Source organism: Lipotes vexillifer, unplaced genomic scaffold (assembly GCF_000442215.2).
Source record: "Lipotes vexillifer unplaced genomic scaffold, Lipotes_vexillifer_v1.1 scaffold466, whole genome shotgun sequence".
In the NCBI taxonomy this organism is placed as follows: domain Eukaryota; kingdom Metazoa; phylum Chordata; class Mammalia; order Artiodactyla; family Lipotidae; genus Lipotes; species Lipotes vexillifer.
In genome coordinates, this window is record NW_006796103.1 from 1,781,789 (window position 1) to 1,796,874 (window position 15,086).

A 15,086-nucleotide genomic window follows, 5' to 3' on the forward strand; every position below is an offset into this window, starting at 1 on the left:
TTAAGAAGACGATCTGTGAACAAAATGGAAACGTCAGTATAAAGACAGAAAACCAGAAAGAAATTCTGGACCTGAAAAGTACAATAACTAAAATGAAAAATTCACCAGAGGAATTCAAAGGCAGATTTGAGCAGACAGAATAATGAATCAGTGAACTTGAAGATAAGACACTGGAAACGGAGACTGAGGAACAGAAGGAAAAAACACTGTAGAAAAGCAAACAGCCTAAGGGACCAGTGGGACACAACCACAAGGACCAGTGTATGCATTGTGGGAGTACCAGTAGGAAAAGCAAGAGGAAAAGGGGAAGAAAGACTATTTGAAGAAATAATGGTAAAGGGCTTCCCTGGGGGGGCACAGTGGTTAAGAATCCACCTGGCAATGCAGGGGACACAGGTTCGAGCCCTGGTCCGGGAGGATCCTACATGCTGCGGAGCAACTAAGCCCATGTGCCACAACTACTGAGCCTGCGAGCCACAAATACTGAGCCCGCATGGCACAACTACTGAAGCCTGCGCACCTAGAGCCCGTGCTCTGCAACAAGAGAAGCCACTGCAATAAGGAGCCCACGCACTGCAACAAAGAGTAGCTCCCACTCGCCACTACTAGAGAAAGCCTGCATGCAGCAACGAAGACTCAATGCAGCCAAAAATCAAAAAAATAAATAAATAAATAAATAAATAATGGTAAAAAGTGTCCCAAACTTGATGAGAGACATGAAGGCTAACATTCAAGAAGCTCAACTAATTCTAAATAGATGAACTCAAAGAGGGTCACAATGAGACATAATCAAATTTTCAAAAACCAAGGGTAAAGAGAGATTTTGAAAGCAGCAAGAGAAAAGCAAATCATCACATATAATGGATCCTCAATAACATAAGAGCAGATTTCTCATCAGAAGTTTTGGAGGCCAGAAAACAGCGGGCCAATACATTCAAAGTGCTAAACGAAGAAAACCATCAACCAACAATCCTTCTGGCAAAATTTTCTTTCAAAAGTGAGGAAGCGGGACTTCCCTGGTGGTCCAACAGCTAAGACTCCGAGCTCCCAATGCAGGGGGCCTGGGTTTGATTCCTGGTCAGGGAACTAGATCCCACGTGCTGCAAATAAGAGTTCACATGCTGCAACTAAAGATCCTGTGTTCCGCAACTAAGACCCGGTGCAGCCAAATAAATAAATATTAAAAAAAAAAAAAGTGAGGAAGAAATCAACACATTTTCAAATAAACAAAAGCTGAGGAAGTTTGTTACCACTAGACATGACCTCCAAGAAATGCTCAAGGCAGTCCTGTAAAGTAAAATAAAAGTACACTAGACAGTAACATGAAGCCATGTGGAGAAATAAAGATCTCAATAAAATTAGTATATGGGCATATAATATCTACTAGTATGGTAACAATGGCTTGTAACTGAACTTCTTTTCTTACATGATTTATCATTTAAAAAAATTATTAGTCTAAAGGTACTATAACTTTCATCTGTAACTCCATGTTTTCTACAAAATTTAAGAGATGAATGCATTTAAAAGAATTATTAGTTTATGTTCAGGGGTACAAAAGTATTAAGATGTAATTCTGTGACATAAAAAAACAAAAACAGTGGGGATGGAGCTATAAGCAGGCAGAATTTTTGTATGTCATTGAAATGAGGTGTGTATAAATTCAAATTAAGAGTGTTGTAACTTTAGCATATTATTTATAATCCCTCTGATAACCACAAAGAAAATAGCTAAAGAATATTTATCAAAGCAAATGAGAAAGAAATTTAAGCACTTCTCAAAAGACAGAAATGCAGGAAATGAGGGACAAAAGAGCTTAAGGGCACACACACACAAAAAAAACAAAGAGCAAAATGACAGAAATAAATCTCTCCTTATAAGTACTTATTTAAATGTAAATGGGTTAAATCTTCCAAACAAAAGACTGAGTTTGGAAGAACTGATAAAACCACAGGCTTCAACCATATGCTGTTTATAAGAGAATCACTTCAGATACAAAGACTAAAAGTGAAAGGATGGAAAAAGATACTCCGTGCAAAAAGGAACCGAAAGAGAGCAGGACTGGGGAGACTAATATCAAACAAAATAGAGTTTAAGTCAAAAGAGATTATAAGAGACAAAGAAAAATATATATATATTAATGAAAGGTTCAATACAGCAAGACATAAAAATTATAAACATTTACAAACCTAATGACAGATATCAAAATACAGTTTTCCCTCAGTATCTGTAGGGTATTGGTTCCTTGACTCACCACAAATACCAAAATCCATGGATGCAGGACCTGTGGATATGAAACCTGCAGATACATAGCTGACTATATTTCAAAGCAAAAACTGAGACAGTTGAAGGGAGAAATAGTTCTACGTTCAAAGAGGCTACATAAGAGGATGATGAATTCACCCTCCTCCCATAGTCACACCAAATCTACACGTACATATGAAACAATTTTCTCTGAAAGAAACCCAAAAACTAGCTGAGCAACTCCTACACATCAGGCAAATGAGAAAAAGCCTATGTTGAAATGGATAGTAGAGGCTGAGACACAATCCACATAAAAGCCACCTGTTGCACGGCAACCCACAATCAAGAGGGACTAACAATCCCGACCTGCTCCCTGAGGAGTGAAAGGTGTGAACACCACAGCTGGCACCCCAAATTTTAAGACCAGCACCTGAGAGGCAAGCCCCTAAAATATCTAGCTTTGAAAGCCAACAAGCCTTGGGTCCATGAGATTCACAAGGCTAAAGGGCAGCAGTCTCCAACCTTTTTGGCACCAGGGACCAGTTTCATGGAAGACAATTTTTTCACAGACCGGGGCGGGGGGTGGGGATGGTTTCGGGAGGATTCAAGCACATTACATTTATTGTGCACTTTATTTCTATTATTATTACATTGTAATATATAATGAAATAATTATACAACTTACCATAATGCTCATAGGAGGCAGAGCTCAGGCGGTAATGTGACCTGTGGGGAGCAGCTGTAAATACAGATGAAGCTTCACTCACTCTGCCGCCACTCACCTCCTGCTGTGCAGCCCGGTTCCTAACAGGCCACAGACCGGTAGTGGTCCTTGGCCCTGGGGTTGGGGACCCCCACTATAGGTAACCGAGAAACAGTTCTTAAAGGGCTCATGCATGCAGACTCACCTACGCCGGAACCCAGCACAGAGGCAGCCAACAAAAAAGCAACCAGTGTTTCTGTTTAAGAGGCCTACTTCCTTACCTTAAAGCTTTGGCCTGAAGACTTCTAATTTAACATCATACAAGAGCCTACTTAAATACCTCCAAAGAAAGAGGCCAGAGCATCATCTTTGTACTCTCTCTCTGTCTTACTCCATATCACCAGTATCTCCTGGAAAGGAGTCTGTGCACTCTCTGGAATGCTGATTTTTGTGGCTGCTGCCCAGTTGGACACCTCTTATTCACTGGGTTCTGGCAGTCAACAGAACTTACAGAACTTATTGTGGGTCCCGTAGCACTGTAACAAAAGGAGAAATAGTTCTTAAATGACTAATGGCCCCAGGGCACAGTGGAGATATAGCAGACTAAAAGGCATGCCTAATCTTACTGTGAAAGAGACAAATAAGCTTGTCTTCAGAACTGGAGCCTGAGTGGCAGGCTTATCATTAAACACACATTCAGGGCCCAATTACAATCCTTTGCAGAGACTGAGGAGGCCAGAGGATGCAACCCTTCATGCTTTCCATCTGACCAGGCCCCAAGTCATCAGTGTCTCCAAGACAGGGGATTGTGCACCCCAACTGTTGTGAATGCTGTCCAGAGGACACATCCCTTTATAGCCTGGCTCTGGTGGCCAGTAGGGCTTATGTTCATGATTTCGAAAGAAAAGTAACAAACGAAGAAACACTTCTTACCTCGCTATTACCAGGGCTCAGGACAGAGGGAGCAGTCTTCCCTGAAAGAGGTATATTTGCGTACTTTAAAAGCTCCTCCCTGAGCTTCTTCTTGCCAATCAGCCTGAATCTACCTGCTGACTGAGAACCTCCCCTTTGCAACACTGACAAGTCTTGAGGTACCCTCAACTACTGGGAGCAGCTAAGAATAAATAGGCTGCTTGGACAACACCAAGGTTTGAGAGAAAACCAAGACAGAGTTGAACAATAAAGTTCATCTACTACACGAGGTCACTCTTCCAAGACTGCAAGAGAGGGCTGTTTTATCTAATACATAGAAACCAACACAGAGAGTCAAGAAAATGAAGAAACACAGGAATATGTTCCAAGTGAAAGGACAAGATAAAGCCTCAAGAAAATACCTTAATCAAATGGAGGTAAGTGATTTACCTTATAGGCAGTTCAAAATAATGATCATAAAGATGCTCACAGAGCTCAGGAGAACAATGGATAAACAAAATGAGAATTTCAACAAAGAGAGAGAAACTATAAGAAAATACCAAGTAGGGGTCATAGACCTGAAGACTACAATAACTGAACTGAAATATTCAATAGAGGGGTTCAACATCAGACTAGATGAAGCAGTAAAAAGGATCAGTGAACTTGAAATTATGGCAATGTAAGTTATCCAATCAGAACAGCAAAAAGGAAAAAGAATGAAAAAAAAAAAAGCTAAAATAGCTTAAAAGACTTATGGGGCAACAACAAATGGACCAGCTTTCAAATTATAGGGGTCCTTGAAGGAGAGGAGAGAAAAGGGCAGAAAACTTATTTGAAGAAATAGTTGCAGGAAACTTTCCTAACCTGGGGAAAGAAACAGACAACAGATCTAGGAAGCATAGAGAGTACCAAATAAGAGGAACCTAAAGAGACCCCCATCAGACACATTAAAATTAAAATATCAAAAGTTAAAGACAAGGAGAGATTCTTAAAAGCAGCAAGGGAAAAACAACTTGTTATGTACCAGGGAACCCCAAAAGACTATCAGAGTTTTCAGCAGAAACTCTGCAGGCCAGAAGGAAGTGGCAATGATATATCCAAAGGCTGACAGACAAAAACTGCCAACCAATAATACCCTACTGGCAGAGTGGTCCTTCAGAATTAAAGCAGAGATAGTTTTCCAGACAACCAAAAGCTAAAGGAGTTCATCACCACCAGACAGGCCTTACAAGAATGTTAAAAGAACTTCTCTGACACAAAAGGTCAATAAGTAGAAGCAGGAAACAAGAAAGTATAGCTCTCACTGGTAAAGGTGAATATATAGAAGAATTCAGAACAATCTAATGGTGCAATGATAGTAGGTTAATCACCTAAAAGCTAATATGAAGGTTGAAAAACAAAAGTAGTAAAAATAATGATAAATACTACAATTTGTTACGGTATACACAATATAAGAAGACCTAAATTGTGACATCAAAAACATAAAACATTGGGGGAGGGAATAAAAATGCAGAGATTTAGAATGTGTTAGAACTTAAGTTATTGTCAACTTAAAACAGACAGTTATAAACATGTTTTATGTAACCCTCATGGTACCCACAGAGCAAAAAGCTACAGTAGACACAAAAAAGATAAAAAGGAATCTAAGCATACCACTATAGAAAATTACCAAATCACAAAAGGAGAGAGCTAGAGATGAAGAAAGGAGCAATGGAATTACAAAACTTCCAGAAAATAAAATTGCAATAAGCACACACCTATCATAAATTACTTTAAATACAAATGGACTACATTCTTCAATCAAAAAGCACAGAGTGGCTGACTAGATTTAAAAACCAACAAAAGACCCATCATGCTGCTTACAGGATACTCACTTCAGATGTAAGGACATACACACTGAAAGTGAAGGGACGGAAAAACATATTCCATCCAAATGGAAACTAAAAGAAAGCTAAAGTAGCATATTTATATCAGAAAAAAAAGGCTTTAAGACAAAGTTGTAATAAGAGACAAAGGTGGTCATTATATAATGATAAAGGAGTTAATCCAACAAGAGGACACAGTGGTAAATATTTATGCACCCAATATAGGAGCACCTAAATATATAAAACAATATTAACAGACCTTAAAGAGAGAAATAGCAATACAAGAGTAGGGGATTTTAGCACACCACTTACATCAACATGTAGATCAGAGAGAAAATCAATAAAGAAACATTGGTCTTAAATGACACATTTAGACCCTAAGAACTTAACAGACATATACAGAATATTCCACTCAAAAGAAAGACTACACATTCTTCCCAAGCACACAAGGAACATTCTCCAGGATAAGCCATACATCAAGGCACAAAACGAGTCTTAATAAATTTAAGAAGACTGAAATTATATCAAGCATCGTTTCCAACCACAATGATATTATATTAGAAATAAATTACAAGAAAACTAGAAAATTCACAAATATATGGAGATTAAACAACATCCTACTGAACATGACTGAATGAGTCAAAAGAAAAATCAAAAGAGAAGTAAAAAAGTACCATGAGACAAATGAAAACAGAAATAAAACACACCAAACTATGGGCTGTAGCAAAAATCATTCTCAGAGGGAAGTTCATAGCAATAAAAAGCAGTAATAAAACATCTCAAATAAAAAACAAATAAAGCCCAAAGTTAGTAGAGGGAAATATCAAAGATCAGAGAAGGAAAAGAATGAAATACAGCCTAAAAAGGTGATAGAAAAGATCAAGGAAACGAAGAGCTGGTTAGTCAAAAAGTAAACAAAATAGACAAAACTTTAGCTAGAATAATCAAAAAAAAAAAAAAAAAGAGAGAGAAGACACAAATAAAATCAAAATGAAAGAAGAGACATTACAACTGACACCACAGAAATACAAAGGAAACCACTCACGTCATAACAAAGTATGAAAAATTATATGCCAACAAACTGGACAATCCAGAAAAAACAGAAAAACTTCTAGAAACATAGAACAAGACCGAATCATGAAGAAACAGAAAAACTGAGCAGACAATTAATAATAAGGAAATTGAATTAGTGTTTAAAATCCTACCTACAAATAAAAGTCCAGGACCAGATGGCTTCACTAGTGAATTCTACCAAATATTTAAAGAAGCAAACCAATCCCTCTCAAACTCTTCCAAAAAACAGAAGAGAGGGAAAACTTACACAATCATTTTATGAGGCCTTTACCCTGATACCAAACTCAGACATGAACACTACAAGAAAAGAAAATTATAAGGCCAATATCCCTGATGAACATAAACATAAGTCCTCAACAAACCATTAGCAAAGCTAATTCAGCAATACGTTAAGCAGCATACACCAGGAACAACTGGGATTTAGTCCAGGAATGCAAGAATGGTTCAAATCTGCAAATCAGTGTGATACACCCCATTAACAGAATGAAGGATAAAAACCATGTGATCATCTCAATAGATGCAGAAAAATGTCTGACAAAATTCAACATCCATTTATGATCAAAATTCTTAACAAAGTGGGTATAGAGGAAATTTACCTCAAAATAATAAAGGCCACATGACAAGTCCACAGCTAACATCATACTGAACAGTGAAAAGCTGAAAGTTTTTCCTCTGAGTACAGGAACAAGACAAAGGATGCTCACTTTCACCACATTTATTCAACATAGTAATGGCAGTCCTAGACAGAACAGTTAGACAAAAAAAAGAAATAAAAGGCACTCAAATCAGAAAGGAAGAAGTAACACTGTAAGTATTTGCAGATGACATGATATTATTTAGAGAAAACCCCAAAGACTCTACCATAAAACTAGGAAACAAACTAGTAAAGTTGCAGGATACAAAACCAATACAAAAATCTGTTGTGTATCTATACACTAATAACAAACTATCAGAAAAAGAAAATAAGAAACCAATCCCATATATAACTGCATCAAAAAGAATTAAATACCTAGGAATAAATTTAACAAAGGAGGTAAAAGACCTATACACTGAAAATTATAAGACACTGAAAAAAGAAACTGACAAAATACTAATATTTGAAAAGATATTCCATACTCATGGATAAGAAGAATATTGTTTAAAGTCCATACTACCCAATGTAATCACCAGATTCAATAAAATTTCTAACAAAATTCCAATAGCATTTTTCACAGAAATATGAAAAAATCCTACTGTTTGTATGGAACCACAAAAGACCTGGAATAGCTAAAGAATTCTCGAGAAAGAACAATCCTGGAGGCATCATAAGTCTTGATTTCAAACTAGATCACAAAGCTATAGTAACGAAAGCAATATAGTATTTGCATAAAACAGACACACAGATCAACAGAAGAGAAAAAAAAGCCCAGAAATAAACCCATTCATATATGGTCAATTAATTTATGACAAAGAAGCCAAGAATACACAATGGGGAAAGGACAGTTTCTTCAATAAATGGGTTGGGAAAACTGGACAGCCAGAAGAAAAAGGAAGAAGGAACCACTATCTTACACCATACACAAAATTTAACTTAAAATGGATTAAAGACCTGAAACTATAAAAATCCTAGAAGAAAACATAAGCAGTGAGCTCCTTGACATTGGTCCTGTCAATAATTTTTTGGATTTGCCACCAAAAAGTTAGGCCAGAAAAGCAAAAATAAACAAGTAGAAGTACATCAAATTAAAAAGCTTCTAGACAGCAAAGGAAACCATCAACAAAGTGAAAAGGAAACCTATGGAATGTAAGAAAATATGTGCAACTTCTTTAACCCCTAAGGAGTCAATATCCAAAATGTATAAGGAACTCATACAATTGAATAGCAAAAATCCACATACAATCTAAAATGAGCAAAGGATTTCAACAGACATTTTTCCAAGGACATACAGAAGGCCACGAGGTACATGAAAAGGTGCTCAGCATCACTAATCATCAGGGAAATAAAAATCAAAACAATAAGAAGACATAACCTCACACTTCTTAGAATGGTTATTATCAAAAATGCAAGAAATAACAGGTGTTGGTGAGGACGTGGAGAAATAAGAATACTTGTGCACTGTTGGTGGCAATTTAAATTGGTGCAGCCACTACTGAAAACAGTATGGAGGCTCCTCAGAAAGTGAAAAATAGAACTACCAGGGAAATTGACGGTAACACAATAATAGTAGAGGACTTAAACACCCCACTTTCACCAATGGACAGGTCACCCAAAGTGAAAATAAATAAGGAAACACAAGCTTTAAATGACACATTAAACAAGAGGGACTTCATTGATATTTATACGACATTCCATTCAAAAACAACAGAATACACTTTCTTATCAAGTGCTCATGGAACATTCTCCAGGACAGACCATATCTTGGGTCACAAATCAAGCCTTGGTAAGTTAAAGAAAAGTGAAATCATAACAAGTACCTTTTCCAACCACAACACTATGAAACTAGACATCAATTACAGGGCAAAAACTGTAAAACATACAAACACATGAAGGCTAAACAATACACTACTAAATAACCAAGAGATCACTGAAGAAATAAAAGAGGAAATCAAAAAATACCTAGAACAAATGACAATGAAAACACAATGACCCAAAACTTATGGGATGCAGCAAAAGCAGTTCTAAGAGGGAAGTTTACAGAGATACAATCCTACCTCAAGAAACAAGAAAAATCTCAAATAAACAACCTAAACTTACACCTAAAACAATTAGAGAAAGAAGAACAAAAAAAATCCGAAGTTAGCAGAAGGAAAGAAATCATAAAGATCTGATCAGAAATAAATGAAAAACAAATGAAAGAAACAATAGCAAAGATCAATAAAACTAAAAGCTGGTTCCTTGAGAAGATAAACAAAATTGATAAACCATTAGCCAGACTCATCAAGACAAAAGGAGAGAAGACTCAAACCAATAGAATTAGAAATGAAAAAGGAGAAGTAACAACTGATACTGCAGAAATACAAAGGATCAAGAGAGATTACTACAAGCAACGATATGCCAATAGAATGGACAACCTGGAAGAAATAGACAAATTCTTAGAAAAGTACAACCTTCTGAGACTGAACCAGGAAGAAACAGAAAACATAAAAGGACCAATCACAAGCACTGAAATTGAAACTTTGATTTAAAATCTTCCAACAGGGCTTCCCTGGTGGCGCAGTGGTTGAGAGTCCGCCTGCCGATGCAGGGGACATGGGTTCGTGCCCCTGTCCGGGAGGATCCCACATGCCGCGGAGTGGCTGGGTCCGTGAGCCATGGCCGCTGAGCCTGTGCGTCCGGAGCCTGTGCTCCGCAATGGGAGAGGCCACAACTGTGAGAGGCCCGCGTACCGAAAAAAAAAAAAAAAAAACTTCCAACAAACAAAAGCCCAGGACCAGATGGCTTCACAGGTGAATTCTATCAAACATTTAGAGAAGAGCTAACACCTATCCTTCTCAAACTCTTCCAAAATATAGCAGAGGGAGGAACACTCCCAAACTCATTCTACAAGGCCACCATCACCGTGACACCAAAATCAGACAAAGATGTCAGAAAAAAAGAAAACTACAGGCCAATATCTCTGATGAACATAGATGCAAAAATCCTCAACAAAACAGTAGCAAACAGAATCCAACAGCACATTAAAAGGACCATACACCATGATCAAGTGAAGTTTATCTCAGGAATGCAAGGATTCTTCAGTATACGCAAATCGATCAATGTGATACACCATATTAACAAACTGAAGGATAAAAACCATATGATAGTCTCAATAGATGCAGAAAAAGCTTTTCACAAAATTCACCACCCATTAATGATAAAAACTCTCCAGAAAGTAGGCAGAGAGGGAACGTACCTCAACATAATAAAGGCCATATACAGCAATACTACAGCCAACATCGTTCCCCATGGTGAAAAGCTGAAACCATTTAAGCTAAGATCAAGAACAAGACAAGGTTGCCCACTCTCACCACTATTATTCAACAGTATTTTGGAAGTTTTTGCCACAGCAATCAGAGAAGAAAAAGAAATAAAAGGAATCCAAATCGGAAAAGAAGAAGAAAAACTGACACTGTTTGCAGATGACATGACACTATACATAGAGAATTCTAAAGATGTTACCAGAAAACTACTAGAGCTAATCAATGAATCTGGTAGAGTAGCAGGATACAAAATTAATGCACAGAAATCTCTTGCATTCCTACACACTAATGAGGAAAAGTCTGGAAGAGAAATTAAGGAAACACTCCCATTTACCACTGCAACAAAAAGAATAAAATACCTAGGAATAAACCTACCTAAGGAGACAAAAGCGTTGTATGCAGAAAACGGTAAGACACTGATGAAAGTAATTAAAGATGATACAAACAGATGGAGAGGTATACCACGTTCTTGGATTGGAAGAATCAACATTGTGAAAATGATTATACTATCCAAAGCAATCTAAAAATTCACTGCAACCCCTATCAAACTACCAATGGCATTTTTCACAGAACTAGAACAAACAATTTCATAATTTGTATGGAAACACAAAAGACCCCGAATAGCCAAAACAATTTTGAAAAAGAAAAACGGAGCTGGAGGAATCAGGCTCCCTGACTTCAGACTATATTACAAAGCTACAGTAATTAAGACAGTATGGTACTGGAACAAAAACAGAAATATACATCAATGGAACAGGATAGAAAGCCCAGAGATAAACCCACGCACATATGGGCACCTTTTCTTTGATAAAGGAGGCAATAATATACAATGGAGAAAAGACACCCTCTTCAATAAGTGGGGCTGGGAAAACTGGACAGCTACATGTAAAAGAATGAAATTAGAACACTTCCTAACACCATACACAAAAATAAACTCAAAATGTATTAAAGACCTAAATGTAAGGCCAGACACTATCAAACTCTTAGAGGAAAACATAGGCAGAACATGCTATGACATAAATCACAGTAAGATCCTTTTTGACCCACCTCCTAGAGAAATGGAAATAAAAACAAAAATAAACAAATGGGACCTAATGAAACTTAAAATCTTCTGCACAGCAAGGAAACCATCAAAAAGATGAAAAGACAACCCTCAGAATGGGAGAAAATATTTGTAAATGAAGCAACTGATTAATTAATTCTCCAAAAGAATTAATCTCCAAAATATACAAGCAGCACATGCAGCTTAATATTAAAAAAACAAACAACCCAATCTAAAAATGGGCAGAAGACCTAAACAGACATTTCTCCAAATGATATATACTGATTGCCAACAAACACATGAAAAGATGCTCAACATCACTAATCATTAGAGAAATGCAACTCAAAACTACAATGAGATATCATCTCACACCGGTCAGAATGGCCATCATCAAAAAATCTAGAAACAATAAATTCTGGAGAGGGTGTGGAGAAAAGGGAACACTCTTGCACTGCTGGTGGGAATGTGAATTGGTACAACCACTATGGAGAACAGTATGGAGGTTCCTTAAAAAACTACAAATAGAACTACCATATGACCCAGCAATCCCACTACTGGGCATAAACCCTGAGAAAACCATAATTCAAAAAGAGTCATGTACCAAAATGTTCATTGCAGCTCTATTTACAATAGCCAGGGGATGGAAACAACCTAAGTGCCCGTCATCGGATGAATGGATAAAGAAGATGTGGCACATATATACAATGGAATATTACTCAGCCATAAAAAGAAACGAAATTGAGTTATTTGTAGTGAGGTGGATGGACCTAGAGTCTGTCATACAGAGTGAAGTAAGCCAGAAAGAGAAAGACAAATACCGTATGCTAACACATATATATGGAATCTAAGAAAAAAAAATGTCGTGAAGAACCTAGGGGTAAGACAGGAATAAAGACACTGACCTACTAGACAATGGACTTGAGGATATGGGGAGGGGGAAGGGTAAGCTGTGACAAAGTGAGAGTGTTATGGACATATATACACTACCAAACATAAAATAGATAGCTAGTGGGAAGCAGCCGCATAGCACAGGGAGATCAGCTCAGTGCTTTGTGACCAATTAGAGGGGTGGGATAGGGAGGGTGGGAGGGAGGGAGACACAAGAGGGAAGAGATATGGGAACATTATATGTATAACTGATTCACTTTGTTATAAAGCAGAAACGAACACACCATTGTAAAGCAACTATACTCCAATAAAGATGTAAAAAAAATGTAACAAATTAAAAAAAAAACTATATTAAATCCAAACACCTTGGACTCTTTCGACTTTCTCAACTTTATCATTGAGGAGACTCAGATTACATGGATACTCTACATACTATCCTGAGCTAAAAATGACATCCTGTGGCCAGTAAGGAAATCATCTTTCATCATGGTGCTTACTCAAACTTTCTGAAGTGCATAAAATCAACGGTCTAGTTAAAAGGCAGATTCCGACTCAGTAGGTCAGGATTGGGCTGAAATCTGTATTTCTGTTCAACCCAAGTGATGCTAAAGCTTCCAACCTGTGGAGCAGCCCTGGAGTAGCAAGCATTCTGATACATTTACACCCTCACTTGCAGAAGAACATATTTGTTCCCTGTTCACCTACTTCCCTCTCCCTTTTACTAGTTACAGCTTCCTCTACCTTCATGATCCCTTCCAACATGCATGCAAACATTTTCTTTAGAACTCCTCCTTCCCAATTTCAACCAACTCTTGTCCAGTTAGTTCAGGAAAATAATATTCTCTCTGCATCTATGTCAAATTAGAATTGACTAAAAAATGAAGACAGTTTCTGCTTTTCAAGCAGCTTGCAAGCTTGAGACAATAGGTACATAATTAACTGTCATGGATCCCTTCTCTCCTTTTCCAGTAAGCAAAGTGCCTGGGCTTTTAAGTTTGATTTTTGGGTTCCAATCCAGCTCTAACACTTACCTTCTCTGAGACTTCAGGCAAGCAACTTAATTTCTCTGAGCCTCAGTTTCCTAACTCTAAAACAGGGTTAACAACAGCACCTAACTCAGAGGATTGTCATAGGTATTAAAAAGAGATGATGCACATAAAGACGTTTGCATCTCTCAGTCTAGCACTTAGTAAGTAATCAACAGACCATTACTATTGGTAGTAACAAAGACGTTATGATGCCATCCCTCTATGGTAGACGGCACTCTTCAGTTATTTCAAATAGTGCATATGGCTCTGTTCGCCTTTAAACAGGGAGTTCCCCCACTTCCTTTACAAGGATGCTTCCCCTCCTGCAGTATATGACACTGCACTTCCTTTACAGGGATGCTTCCCCTCCTGCAGTATATGACAATCACCTTCGCAGCTTCTGCCAAATTCTCCTATAGACTACATTGCCTACTCTTCTTTATATCAACTTACTCTTTTACCTAAATTATTTCTCAAAGGAAATTTCGTATCAGTACCGTAAGCGAAAAATCAGTATCACTTGCCAGTTAGGTGACTCATAAAAACAAATACCATGAAACCAGAGTTTTTAAATTCCAACTAGATATTGCTGCCCACTAAAGGCAAGATTGTTAAGGAGATAAGCAAGACTTTCACCTTGATAGTTACGAGCACGAGAACACCTTGAAATGAAATGAAACACCTTAAATGAAAACACCTTCCCCATGAGTGTGATTAAATCAGTTAATATATGGTAATACGTTTACAATGGGGTCCACGCGTGTACTCATCACTCTCAGCCCTGTTGGAAGAGACAGATAACGAGTTCCCGCCCACGTCTGGTGCTCGGGAAAAGTCTGTTGGGAGGTCCGGGGCGCCTGGAGTAGAGATCTTCACCCTTCCCACTGGGCCTGAGGAAGGCCACGTACCGAACTCGGGAGGTGTCTTCCCCGGGCGCCGGCGGCTCCACGCACGCCCGCCTCAAAGCGGTGATCTCGGCTTCCAAAGCGCGAGCCTCAACCAGCTGGGAATCCATAGGGCCGCGCAGACGGGAAGCTGCCTAACAGAAGCGCGCCACGTCCTGCTCTTCAAGCCTCGCGCGCTGCTGGTGTGAACCATCCCGGAACTCGGCGGGGGAGGCAGGGGAATGACGCGCGATTCCCAAGCTTATAACCGGCGCTCGCAAGCATCCCAGGCTCATTGCCATCCCTGCTTACTTTTCCACAGCTGTCCCCCAGCAGTCCCTACGCTTCAAGAGAGTTGACTCCCTCGAACCCAAAGCCCGAGGGCATACCTACCCACCCCGACCTGGTGACGCCTTGGAGTAACCAGGACGAATAAGTCACAGAAGAGGAGGTTCCGGGAGCACTTAAGGGGGGGAGTCTCTTTATTTTTCTTCCCCTGCCTCACTTCCG

At 38.5% G+C, this 15,086-nt stretch overlaps 1 protein-coding gene across 1 annotated transcript in view; it reads right to left on the reverse strand.

Moving 5' to 3' along the window:
• CENPP (centromere protein P) overlaps window positions 1-14,716 on the reverse strand; it is a 231,549-nt gene extending 216,833 nt beyond the window's left edge. Inside the window, exon 1 of the mRNA XM_007468177.1 lies at window positions 14,601-14,716. Coding sequence (XP_007468239.1) covers window positions 14,601-14,707 — 107 coding nt within the window. The 5' untranslated portion in view covers window positions 14,708-14,716. The remainder of the gene's footprint in view (window positions 1-14,600) is intronic.
• Window positions 14,717-15,086: the final 370 nt, after the last annotated feature.